General features: G+C 38.7%; 1 protein-coding gene across 1 annotated transcript; it reads left to right on the forward strand.

Moving 5' to 3' along the window:
• Positions 1–1,621: 1,621 nt before the first annotated feature.
• On the forward strand, positions 1,622–3,557 carry LOC113302844 (tubulin-folding cofactor A-like). The gene is made up of 4 exons (XM_026551798.1): positions 1,622–1,716; positions 1,960–2,119; positions 2,799–2,885; positions 3,186–3,557. Exons 2-4 carry the CDS (start codon positions 1,967–1,969, stop codon positions 3,285–3,287), a joined length of 342 nt encoding a protein of 113 aa, XP_026407583.1. The 5' UTR covers positions 1,622–1,716; positions 1,960–1,966; the 3' UTR covers positions 3,288–3,557.
• The last annotated feature ends 10,153 nt before the right edge of the window (positions 3,558–13,710 follow it).

Consider the following 13,710-nt stretch of genomic DNA (forward strand, 5'->3'; position numbering starts at 1 on the left):
TGACTTAAAGCTCCATTTTGAAACAGATGAGCTCACACTTTGAGCTCGAGGGAGATTCCGATGTTCTTCAAGTGGTAGATGAGGTAAATTAGTCGTCATACATTTACGGGAAAGCTCATCATGTTTTAACAAATTCTCCCCTTATCCAACTGCTCCACAAGCAGCTATATCTTCATCACTCGTCTTCAATGGAGGCATAAATGCTTTGCATAACTAAATTATTTCCAAGGATAGTGTAGGAAGTACACTGACAGAAAAAACTTGAGCCTATATATTAACTGTTATTAAAGCAACCTTGTAGGACAGCAAGGACCAAACTATGCCAGTTTCACAAAACTTCGACCGAATTACTGTATACAAAAGAAGTATTCAATATGAAAATAAGAACCATGACCAAGAAAATAAATTGTTCCATTGGCAGTGGGACTTCCAGAATGGAAAAAGAAAAAGGATAAAATGTCCATCAATTGAAAATTTCTGTCAGAAACATGTTGGCAGAATTGACAATATACAAGACACTGGGAATACTCCATAAGTATAAAAGATCACTGGCCGTTCAGACGGCCCGGTAACCACAAAACCGAGGGCAGTGCAATCATATACAGGTAGTTGGTCGTTCGAGCTCACTGGCCTTGCTCACCCTTGTGTTTAAAACAATTCAAAGATCATAGGGTCAAGTGAATAATTGGTTATTACATGATTTTTCTAAGAAATCGTGATTCTGTTAACCTAAATTCCTAAGAAAATTTGTTCATTTTCTCCTATAAACATGAGCCAATTCGAACTAACCTTACACGAAAGAACTAATGAATAACGAACAGATGAAAACTAGGTTTAACTGATTTTTTAAGGTTCCTTCCGGAAAATATGAAATTCTAAAATCATTGTATTTGAAAATGATCCAATCAAGAAACCGCATTTTAGTAAGAGTATAATAATACTCTTTTCGTCACGTTGTTAAGTGATTTAGTTCAAATTTGCACAATTTTTAAGGCAAATAATGGAAAAGAATATTTTTAAGCATATTTTACAATTATACCCTTATATATAATAATTAGTGAAATTTTGAAATGATTTATCTCTCAAATTACACCATTGATGTTCGCAAACTTTATATCATTGAAAAACATTTTAAAACATCCACGCAACGAATATAAATATGCCTATCAAATTATGCATATTTCATATATTTTTTATAATCAATTAAAAAGATAATTTAAGAAATATCTCCTTGTTTAGTGATATAAGTCACTTAACGATGGGACAAAATCTAAAATAAATAGGTCACTTAATAGGGGGCGGAGGGAGTATAACAATAGAGCTAGGTAAGTACCAGAAATATCTGAAACCCTTAGATTGTTTGGAGAAGAGATGCTGATGCTGACCAATAGTTGCAGAGAAGATATACTAAAATAAATAAATGAAGAAACTCTGTCTGAGAATCTAACTTTCTTTTTGTATGCATTTTTCCCACAAAGGAATTTTCGAATACTCTGGAGAAGTTGCTTATAAGAAAGGAACCGCCGGAAAAAGAGCCAAGCCAACTGAAGAAGATGACGAAAGAACCCTTTCGGTTTTATTCATTTTTTTATTTTATATTGACACCCCCATTTTAATGAGGGGCAGACACAAGTTGGGTTCCTTTATATATGAATCCCGATGATCTCAGTCTTACTCATTCACTCTCCCAAGAGGAAAGATATTGAAGAATTATAGGTCTGGAATTTTCGAAATGTTGGTGTTATTTTTGATTGGTTATTGTTTATGATTTGATCAGTTACTTCAATTAAGCTTTAGTTTTTAACTAATTTTTCTTAGGGTTTGATTCAGTATCGTTTCTACTACGCTTAAGAAACCCTAGACTGGATTTCAAATATCTCCAGACATTTTAGTGTGTTTTCTTATTGGAGAGTTTGATTAATGGAAATCAATTACTCATTTGATTTGATCCTGATGCAGTGTTATAATGGCAACCTTAAGAAATTTGAAGATCAAGACAGGTACATGTAAGCGTGTTCTTAAAGAACTTTACTCGTATGAAAAAGAGGTGGAGAGAGAAGCTAGTAAAACTGCTGACATGAAGGAGAAAGGAGCAGATCCTTACGATCTTAAACAGCAGGTACATTTCACCAGCTGTCTCAAGGGTTTTTAGGTGTAGTTTATTACTAATTGCAGTGAAAATATTTTTAGGAACACCCAATTGCATTGCTGTAGAATTGCTGTAGGTGCATAAGTAACTCATGTGTGCTTACTAATCTTCTGGGTTAATTATATTGCTATGTACTTTATAACTATTGGGGTTTTCTTGCGCCAAATATACTTAAGAAATTATCCCTATTGTCTTTTTTGATTAGTATTGGAGGAGTCGTTAGTAGATAATTGTTACAAATTGTAAGCGAAGTTTGATGTTAGGTGATAGGTTCAACTCCAAGACGACTTTAACATCTCGACAGAGAGGCTCTACCAAGATTTTACTTTAGTTTATTCATTCTCCATTTTGCACCTGAAATCACTAATTACTGGCTAACGAGACAGCTAATTAAACGCATCTAGTTATCTTTCAATTGCTGGTATTAAATGGTGAATTAACGCAAATCGAATTTCAGTTTGTGAATCGTTCTGTAACAGGTCAACTGAATGTAGTTTCGGTGTTAAACGTGGTTTGCATAATTTTGCTTGTATAAATTCCAACTACAGAGCTGTGTCATTAAAATTCAGTTTGTAATCGAGACTTGAAGTCTTATATTGTACTGTATTAGTTGTGATCTTACTAGATTTTACTCAAAATGTTGTATCAGGAGAACGTTTTGGCTGAATCCAGAATGATGATTCCAGACTGCCGCAAGCGCTTGGAGACCTCACTAGCTGACATCAAAGAAACCCTGGTATTTTTCTAAACAAAATATGCAAAAAAAAGAAAGAAGAGGGTTTAGCTAGGGGTTTTTTAGAGATGGGTCTCTCGAACTGTATTCAAATTCAATATTTGAAATTTTATCTTCCATGTATTAGGCAGATATTCAGATTTTTGGACTGTATCCTAGTTCTGAAAACTCATTCGAACATCAATAACAAGTCGCCCTAATGCAAAAAGGCTGCATGATCCACAGTTTATCAACTGCACATCCTCGGCTCATAAGTTCTGTAATTGTGTTCATTGTCTCTTAAAACATATTCTACTTTTTTAGGCACAGTTGGAAGAATCAAATCAACAGGATGGCCCAGAACTGGATGAAGCTCGAAAAATCATTGATGAGGTTGAAACTTTGTTTAAGACATCGGAAGCTTAACTGTTAGCATCCCACCTCGAAATCACTGTCTTTTTAGACATCTTCCTTTGCTTCCACTGTTACACTCTAATCTGTGAATTTTGGTTTCTATATTGGCATATCCATGTAACATTGTTGCTTGTGATTTTTGGATTCTGTATTGGCATAAGCTGTGTAATGAACTGATTATCCAGCGTCGTCCTTAGGATGTTGGAGTTGAACCTCCTGTGTGTTTTATTCATTACCTGTGAATGAATTAAAATGGTGAAAACTGAAAACAGTTACGTCTCTGATGTTACCCTCTTTTTGTTTTATTAGTCTCTTAAATTATCATAAGAAATAGAGGTTCAAAAGATAATCATTCTTCAGGTTTTATGTGGGGTTTTGGTTGCTGCTGCGGCCTCTAAATCTGATACCAATCTGAATCATTCAAAGCATCTGCTTTTTGTTGGGCAAAGCCTGACAGGATTTCCAGAAAAATTTTAGGAGAAATTCCTTCTATTAAAACTCTCCTGCATTATTCATTTGCCCACTGTGAATCTGATATTTTGAGAATGATCAACCCTTGCACATGCAGGAGAGTTCTTTTCATCATTCAGTCTCCATGAGAAATGTGTACGCTTGTAGTGATGAAAGACGGACTAGAAAATAGAAATATTAGAAGGAGAATAACTTATGGATGCAAGAAAATGAATCTACACCCATGAAATGGTTCTCTAAAAATCACTTTTCTTTCCATAAAATATTTGCACTAGCTTTAGAAACCCGATCTTATATTTTTAGTAGTTCATAAGCTTGAAAATCGAAGACCAAGCTTAAGGGGCATTTCATCTCATCTTCACATCCTCCTTCGTTAAGAAAAGCTCCCAACACCTCTGGTATATTCCTCACACCTGACAAAGTAAAACCCATCTGGGACATTGCATGCATCTACATAATCGTCTTCCTTTGTTAAAAAAGATTCCCAGACAATGCAATACTGTTCTCTCTAACACCTGCAACACGGAGAACCCATCGTCACATACAGACAATTGTTTTGTTGTTTGCATAAGTAAACTGATTCAACCATTAAACCACAAGAGATCAGCTGCCACTTTCAGACACAAGTTAAAATTGAGAAACAAAATGGTGAAAATGTGACTGGTGACATACTTGACCATTTAATTTATCCTCTCCAGAAAAACTTGACCCAATTCACATGAAGGCTGCAACATAGATTTGCTCATTGGTTATACCACTGCTCAGCTAAGCAAAAAGGTTGATAAATTTTATACTAAACTCTGGGTATTGTTCCATAATAGGGCTTTTATCTTTCTATTTCTTTTCCTTTTAATAAGATTTCTGCTTCAATAATAATTTAACATGCCAAGATGGAAGTGAAATAGCATCAGAAGCAAACATGTACATCTACTTCTCTTCTAATATGCAATGATGCAGTTTAAACTATTCAAAGAGAATAAACAAGCATATGTAAAGAACAAGTGGAAAGGCTAAAGCACAGGAAAAACCCATTGTAGAAGATTTATTAAAAAAAAACTACAACCAAGTAGGCGGATGCAATGTCAAGTATCAAGATTATCAGAACAAACCTAGATCCAAAGGAAGTTTCAAAAAAGAATCAAAGACACGACTCTTATTAGTTGTGTAAACAAAGACACAGGCGGGTGCCTTGAGGCTAATATCTAGACCACTGGAAACTGTCAGATATAACATTTCAAACTTTAAGCTTGTTAAGTTGAGACGCACTCTTTCACACAGAGCTGACACATTACTTTATCATACAAGGGTTATTAACACCCATCGAAATCCTATTACATTTCCATGTAAAACAAAATGTTGAACAAAAAAAGAACAGAGGTAATCATTGTATACACCAAAATGTAACTTGACACATGGACGGAGATTACGATCCGAAGCCGGACACAATGATACAACCGCGCATGCGGAATCAGTTATGAGTCTGCTTAGAAACTAAGCTAAGGATAGTTTAGTAAAATACTCGTAACCACTCACCCTATATAAAAAAACGTTATTAGGATAAAAAAAGGAATCGGACCAGCCTCCTTCCTTGACTACTTTTCTCAGAAAACTCCATCTCTGATGGAGCTTCATCACCTTTGTAATGAAATCAATACTTAATAAAACTCACACTATCATTACTCCGTGGATGTAGGCAATGCCGAACCACGTAAATCACTTGAGTTGATGTCTTCTTACTCTGATTGCACCTTATATTTTGCTTATGATTCTTGTTTTCATTCAATTTGTTTACTGTTTTGTTATTTCAATCAATTGGTTGTGGAAGCAAACTATTTGTGTTCACAATTTGGCGCTAGAATCAGGTTATGAGTAAAGAATTTATTCTACCTTCTCAAAATGTATTTTCTTTTAAATATGATAAGAATTTCTGAAATTTGTTTTCAGTTTTCTATCTCTTTCGACTCAGATTTATGTCAATTTGTTATTCTTACATAGAGAATCTGCTGGGGTGCCACCCAAAATCGAACGAATCCCATGTGAAAAGCCAGATCTGGAATGCATGTTAACTGTTTGCCAAAATAATCCAATGAATTAAAATTGCTATGAAGAGACAAGTTTGAACTTTTTAACTTATTTTAGTCTTACACGAACTTGTGCAAGTGCTTACAGTTCGTATCTTGTTTAAAAATGTTCAGTGAACCTTTATTCTTATACTTGTTTTTTGACCGACTTTGAGATTTGTCTCAGCCAGCTCTGTTGGGTTACAAACCAATGTCGTTTGTTTTCCTGAGATCCTTATGGCTGTCATATTTGGACGACCAAAGTTTCTCTTTGGGTTTTGAATTGTAATCCATGTTCTAGTCCTTTACCTTACAACCAGTATGTTTCCCAAGCATTTTTTGATGTGCAGGGACTACACACCGAAGATGCAATTCATACCCAGGCAACGATGCTGCAAAGGATGGTGGTACAAAGTGATACCGATGCTCCAAATGAACCCGTAGTCTTAAATACAAAGACGATGACACCATCCGAAGTGCAAACCCACTGATTAGGTCCTCATGCCAATGACGATGAAGTACAAAGTTCACCCAAGTGAGCGATGAAGTACAAAGTTCACCCAGAGGACTAGTCAAATTCTGATGCCGACAATACAAAGCCATGCAGCGATGAGCAAAGTCCGATGCCAAAGCTCTGCTAAAGAAGACCTGCGACGATGATGTTTTTGGACCAATCAAAAGTGGCAATGCAGCCGCATAGCCAGCTCAAATCGTAAAGACGGAGAAGTAAGAAACCCACTACCTCTAAAAAGAGGAATAATAGCTGGGTAGTATTACTACCTTCGTTCCCCCACACCACCAATATAATACTCCTCAGATGATGTACCTTCGTTCCCCCACTCCAGCGATGGTGTACCTTCGTTTTCTCCGATCCAGCTTCGATCTCATTCCGATGATGCCAAGCTTCTGTTAACACAGCTGCTTAATAATGGCACAGTCTTTCCACGCGGGGTAGCATTACTACATACCACCGTTGTTGCTGCCATGATGCGGTTAATCGCACTCATTAATATTTGGGTTCTTTAGTGATCTAAAGCCCTAAGATGATCCAAGTGAACCCGAAGTCCAATAACTTGTATAAGTTGAATACACAGGCTACCTGAAATACAAAGTCACCAGAATATGCAGTTGACATGCAAATAAAACGAAGTATACAAGATGATATCGTGATACATTTAGTTTAATGGATTCAGTCAGTCCAAGTTTCCGTGTTCATTCTCTATGCAGGTTTGTGACTCACAACAGATACCCGTCGCTGTGGAAAGATATAGCTAAGCCACCATGAAGCCAAGACATCGTCACTGCTGCTGCAAATTTGGAGCTGTAAAAGCCGACGTGCAGAAATGTTGTAATATGAACCAAGTATGACTCGACGTACGAGCAACTTGCAATTATCCGAAGCCTGCGGCGCCGATGATATAGATGCTTCGTACATGCTAACCGCCGATGATGCTTCTATAAACAAGACGAGACTGCAAAGCTAGATGAAGAAGCCAAGGCCAACCAGGATGACAAAAAATGCAAGAAGACCGATGATATAAATCCTCATGCAGACAAATCAAAGTCAGCCGATGAGACAAGGTTATGCGCAGATGAACCAAAGTTGGAGGCCAACGATGACTATGGTGCAGAGTCTTGCGAAAACGAAGCCCAGTTTTGGTCCGAAGATGTAGTCCTAGTCTGACAACGCAGGCTTGGTCTGAATATGCAATCCCGATCATCCACTCGATACAAAGTCAAACGACGAAGGTGGTACAAGGTCTTGCAGCGATGGTCCAAAGTCGGTTGTGGATGACGAAGACATTCAAAGCTTGGTCCGTGCACATATAAGTCCCTCTACGTAACCCAAGCCTACACAGCTAAAGTCCGACGACGATGTTGGCGCAAACTATAATGATGAAACAAAGACTGATGCCGAAGATGCGAGTCTTGCAGTGATGTCTCAATTCCAATGACGAAGAGACAAAGCCTCGCCACGATGATCCAAGGCCGAAAATGAAGAGCCAAAATACGAAGATGATGGACCAAAGATGGATGACGTCACTAATGACAAAGGTGTGATCAAACCGACGATGCTGATGACGATGATGCAAATACCGAAGACAAAGAGGCAAGGGATGGTGCCGATGAAGCAAAGTCCTGGGACGATCAAGCCAAGCAAAAAGACCCTTTGTTTCAATTATGATTTTATGTAGGTACATAATCTCTGAGGAGGAGTATCATTACATCCAAAAGGTAGTACAATGAAGACGTACAAGTCACCTGACATACAAGCTGCTCACATCAACCAACATCCCGCTGGCGATCCAAGTGCAGGGTCCTGACACAAAGAGGATTAGTTGCCAACCAAAGGCCACCCGATGGTGCAAGCAAGTTCAAAGACAGAAGTATCTATAGAACAAATCTGATGACGTTGATAACCCCGATGATGCAGCTTCGGTCCCTTACTCGGACAATAGCTACGATCCCCTAATCCGATGTTGTAGCTTCCAAGCAAGATAGATCGCCAAGCTAAAAGAACGGTGGAGTACGACTAAAAGAAGTTGCAGTTCAAGTAATCTTCGAAAGTTACTGTCATGCCATGTTGTTCAAACCCTATATTGGAATGCACAAGATATCCTAGAATCTAAAGTTCAGTTTGTGGAGTCATTCGAAGTCTGCATATGGCGATTACAAAGCGCATGCAGCTTAGCTCAGCTCCGATTTCCCAGCTAGCTTCTGTCCGACCCAATGTTGCAGTACAGCCGCTATGCAAATTCTGGGAACGATGATACAAAATCCGAAGAACAAATCCAATGATGGTGGTGTGAACTTTTGTTACTAACGATCAAAACCGGTGCAACACCAAACGAAGATCCATGGTCCGACGACAATGATCTGTGAAAACGAAGAGCTAGAGTCTTGTTACAATATCCAAAGTTCATCGACGCAAAGCTGAAGATCACCAAGCTATGATAGTGAAGAACCACTCAAGAGAAGTCACAATTCCAACTCAAAATCAACTTATTTTTTCTCCATTCTTAAGCAAGTAGATGATACGGCTGGATTGAGTACCTTCCAGAGCAACAAGACACCAAGCTAAATGTTGCAATTCAAGATAAAAACGACCTGAAGCCGCTGCCTAGTGTTGTTGCTGAGATGTAAGAATAATCAAATGCGGACACAGTCTTCACAAAGGATGAAAAGAAGCAATGTTGTGTATATACAGTAAAGCTACGGAGGAAGTCAGTTCATGAAGATGAACTGATGACCAGGAAAGCACCACGCCCACAAAAAAAACCCGAAGCACAGTCCGCCTCGTGTAGTTCGAATCCGATAATGACGATGATGGCTCAAATCCAATGGCTCCAATCCTCCATTCCGATAATGCAAGGTTGCTGTAGATCCAGCTGCTCAATAATGACACAATCTTCACAAAGTTCAGAAGGACGTGCAGATTACAAAAAGTTCTGAATAACCAGACACATCTCTTCCGGCGGCCATAGATACTCACCTAGACGAAGGGAGCATCTGTCTGCGTGTAAAGCAACACCAACAGCACCCTAAAGGACGAAGCTAAGCTTCAAAACACGAAGCTAAGCTTCAAAACACGAAGCTAAGGACGAAGCTTCAAAACACGAAGCTAAGGACGAAGCTTCAAAACACGAAGCTTCAAAACGCGTCATCATAATTAATGAAGCTTCAAAACACGAAGCTAAGGACGAAGCTTCAAAATACGAAGCTGATGACAAAACCTTCAAAATTACGAAGCTAATGACGAAAGCTTTGTATCAGTACGATGGACTTGCCTTACATTAAGCATCAATGCTTGGTATGATATGAGAGATGATGCTTCATTCTTTATAAGAATGATTCTTATACTTCCATTCATATGCAAAGTACGGCAGTCATGACAGTATATATACTTTGTCGTACTATATATACTTCCTCAGACTGTCGTAGTTTACATGATTTGAGAATTTTGTGGGAGAACCTTAGCAAGATAAAGCTCCAGCCTTCAGCTCGTAGCACAGATTTTGACGAAACGCCAAAGCTTAGTTTGTGGTAGCAACTCAAACCATCAGAACAACTCTTCATGAAGGCGTACCAAGGACCTAAGAAGTACTAAAAAGTACTTCTCCAAGGACCGATATCCCTTATTTCTTCTTACGGGAAAGTGTCCCCCCTAATTCCAGTTACCTCTTATACAGATGGACTTGCTCGGACCATAGTTCAGACTAAAGGTCAAGGAACGATGCTACACAGACTCCAAGTATCCTTTGATACTTTGCTCAGCTTGCCAGGACGTTGCCACCCTGAACAAGCTGAGAAGAACATGCTGCCACGATATACAAGCTAATGCTAACTTCATCAAAAGAGTTACACAAATCATCTTTAGTAACGCGGGTGGCGAGTACACCTGTGAACCCGCAGCTACCCAACGTATAAAGTACTTTCGATCCGAAGATGATGACGAAAGTAACAACGACCATGGTCCAACGTACCAAGACGATGGCTCAGAATACGATGACTTCTGAAAGTCGGTGACTTTTGAAAGTTCCCTAGCTCGACTGAAGAGCTTATGCAAACGCCTAAGCTCTACAGTTCAAAAAGGACTGCACCTGCTCTTCATAAAAATGTGTGATCAACCCCGGGAGACCTCACATGCCCAAATCTCATATGTAGGAGAAGATGAAGTAACCACGGATGCAGTGTAAACTCCCACGTTCTTTTCGGTTTTTATCTGTGTAGGTACTTGATTTATAAGATGTAGACTCATCACACCCAAGCCGAAGCAAGGATGAAAAGGCACAACAAGGACGAGAAAAGTTCATCAACGCCATCAACAGTGTGTGAGTTTGTTCAATTTGCAGCAGTTAGCAAAGTAGCTAGCATCTGCTCAACTAGGGGACGCAGCTGAAGGCGCACCACCACTGACCATTACAAGGCTCAATTCCGAAATAATTAAAGGATGCAATTCAAGCCCAACAATGCCAAATTTGTATATAGAAATACATATCCACACACCCCAGCGGCGCGAAGACAACTATTGTCCCAATCACAAGGGGTACACATATAACATAAGCCTTGCAACCATTGACAGCAGCGGGGCGATTACTTTTGCTTTCACAAGCTTCGGCAACCAGCTTTCAAAACCAAAACGGGACATACATCACACCCAACAAAAGAGTTTGCAAATATTCAGACTCCTTGCATCTTGTTTATATTAGCATACATTGTTATATGCATTTGATACATTTCAATTCTGAATAATGCATACATTCCCATAAATTGGATACGTTTTTGGATACTAATGCATATAATGGAGAACCGGGGCAAGCACCGCCGGTCTCATATCTTCATACTGGGTAAAGCGTTCACACGCAATCTCTCCGGACTCCCCAATAAGCGTCTATGAGTGTACGACCAGGGGGAAGGCTTCCATAAGAAAGAGATGCCCAACATGACATGCCTTTGGCAGCTCAGCGGAACGGGTGTTTGCAAAACATTCAGTTTTACACCACGTCTCCGGGAGATTTTCAACCCCCACCATTCGGTAATCTCCTGGCCCGAGATTGGCCAACGGGGTGACAGGTTCAAACACTCATCTTACCTCAGCGACAATGGATTTACGATTCCCCACAAGGCTGGGACACGAGCAGCCATACAAATTTCTTAATAAGTTTACTACTGCATAAAGAAGTTGACATTTATTCACTGATGTTATTACTTATACCATGAATTTACCTTATTGATTATAGTACATGAAATATCGTGCACTTACATTTTTGTGCCAGCTAAAACTACACAACAAGTCAACGAATTCAAGTAACCCGACAAGGTCCACATATGATCCTTAGCTCAAGCAAAGAACCACATGAGCATGAAGACGAACATAAGTATATTGTGGGCGCGTAAGGATGAAGGAAAGCAAACCGATAGAGCTGGATGTAAACAAAACCAAGAATCTACGGATAGTTGCTGGTACGCACCAACGGAAGAGATGTCGCATGACCGATGCCGGAGCTGCTATGTAGATAAAGCAATGGTAATGTAATGTAAAATACGCAGACGTTGTGAGATACAAATAGTTGCTGCCGCTACTACAAACTGTCATACTACGACAAGGGGGCATCGTTGCACACCTGCCAATTGCACAAACTGTCATCCTAACCTGTAATCATACCTTAGTACTGACACAAGTCTATTTTCAAAACATCAATATTGAAACTAATAAAAAAAAAATTAATTCAAGTTCTTTATAATAGTGATAAGTCTTAAACAGAAAGTTGAAAACTGAAATTTAAAAATTTGTCTGAAGATTAAAAATGTTTAGAAGAAATTCAGAAAGTGATCTTGAATGAAGATTAAAAACTCTTCTTCCTCTTCAATGGTTGATTTCCCGTATTCTTGCGCCACTGATTATGCTCCTCGTCCTTCGCTATATCCCACACCTTTTCACACCATCCGACTTTTTTCAACATCTTGGCCAATAATTTTGATCTCATTTGCTGACAAATGTCTTCGGCCCTTTGCTGACCTTTTTCCATACCTTTTGTTGTCTTCATACTTCGTTTCATAAAGTAACAAGTATAGATTAGACAGTCCGGGTTGATTCCTTGTGAAGGGCATGTCATGATGTTTAATTCGTGCTCTTCTATAGGTGGGTGACCCTTCAATGCTCTCTTCTTGTTGAGTTTCACTTGTACCACATCTGCTAGTTGCTTTGTATCGTCTTGATATGACTGCTCATTTTCTGAGTGTAACGAGTTATACCATTTACATTCCTTAGCTTCGAAATCAAAATTCAAAAGAGACCAGTGCAATCCATCCTCGTTCGATTTGTAGAGTGATTGATAGGGATTACAAGAACTTCCAGATTCCCAGGCATGTCCCTTATGAAATCAACCACAAGCTTTTGCACCTCGCTGGTGACATTATACTTGACATAGTACTGCAATTGATAATTTGTTAGAAAACAAAATTAATTAGGCTCACCTTAATCATAAAACTAACAAGCATGTATAGTACTACAGAAAACTAACAAATCAAACATTGTAGGCCTGAAAACAGACGGTATATCCATGTATGCTATACAGGTGTACACCTATGTACACACCTATATAAATCTAACAATCAAGAATTAGCATACCATGTGTCAATCATAGATGCATATTGGTGTACATCTATGTACATAGCTAAATAAATCTAACAATCAACACTTAACAGACCATGTGTCAATCATATATGCATATTGGTGTATATCAATGTACACAGCTAAAGAAATATAAAAACACATAGAACACTCCATGTCAATTAGGTGTACAACTATGTACACAATATTAAAGTAACTATATATGACATTTCTTATTTGTTTTGAGAAACTTACACATGCAATAGGATTCATAATTTCACAGCTCAGGTACTTTTTGTCATCTGGATGACGAATGCTATCTCTGACAAGTGCTCTTCTACGTCGATGGATGTAGAACTGGAGTACCTCTTGGTCCAGATATTTTTTGAACATCAGTTCACGAAGTACTCTTCCAGCAATCAAAATATCTTCCTTAACTGTTGGATCATCCAGTCTTGTTAGTTGCCAAGCTACAGAGTTGCGGAAACATAAAGGAAATGTTAACATGGTGTACAAAGTTGTGCATGTAATTTTTTTATAAGATTCAATCATGGTGTTTTGTGAAATTACTCCATGCTTGTATAGTCGAAGAATTTTTGTACCCTTTTTTTGTCCTGTCCTGGTTGCATAGCATGGTATAGTGGTGATAAGCGAACATCTATCAATGGATTGTGAGGATGATAGACATCTCCCTTTCTCTTTATTGGGGCAGGATAGCCTGGTTCTTGTCCCTCTTTTATCCCCTTTCCTTTTGGATCTGCTTTTATCACAACTCGTTTGGTTTTACCCT

The sequence above is a fragment of the Papaver somniferum genome, chromosome 8 (genome assembly GCF_003573695.1).
Source record: "Papaver somniferum cultivar HN1 chromosome 8, ASM357369v1, whole genome shotgun sequence".
Classification (NCBI taxonomy): domain Eukaryota; kingdom Viridiplantae; phylum Streptophyta; class Magnoliopsida; order Ranunculales; family Papaveraceae; genus Papaver; species Papaver somniferum.

What these genes read in the sequence shown, in the direction of transcription:
- LOC113302844 (XM_026551798.1), top strand. Translation starts at nt 1,967, where the DNA reads ATGGCAACCTTAAGAAATTTGAAGATCAAGACAGGTACATGTAAGCGT. An exon ending in CTTACGATCTTAAACAGCAG is followed by an intron (nt 2,120 to 2,798) that starts GTACATTTCACC and finishes ATGTTGTATCAG; the next exon opens with GAGAACGTTTTGGCTGAATC. An exon ending in CTGACATCAAAGAAACCCTG is followed by an intron (nt 2,886 to 3,185) that starts GTATTTTTCTAA and finishes CTACTTTTTTAG; the next exon opens with GCACAGTTGGAAGAATCAAA.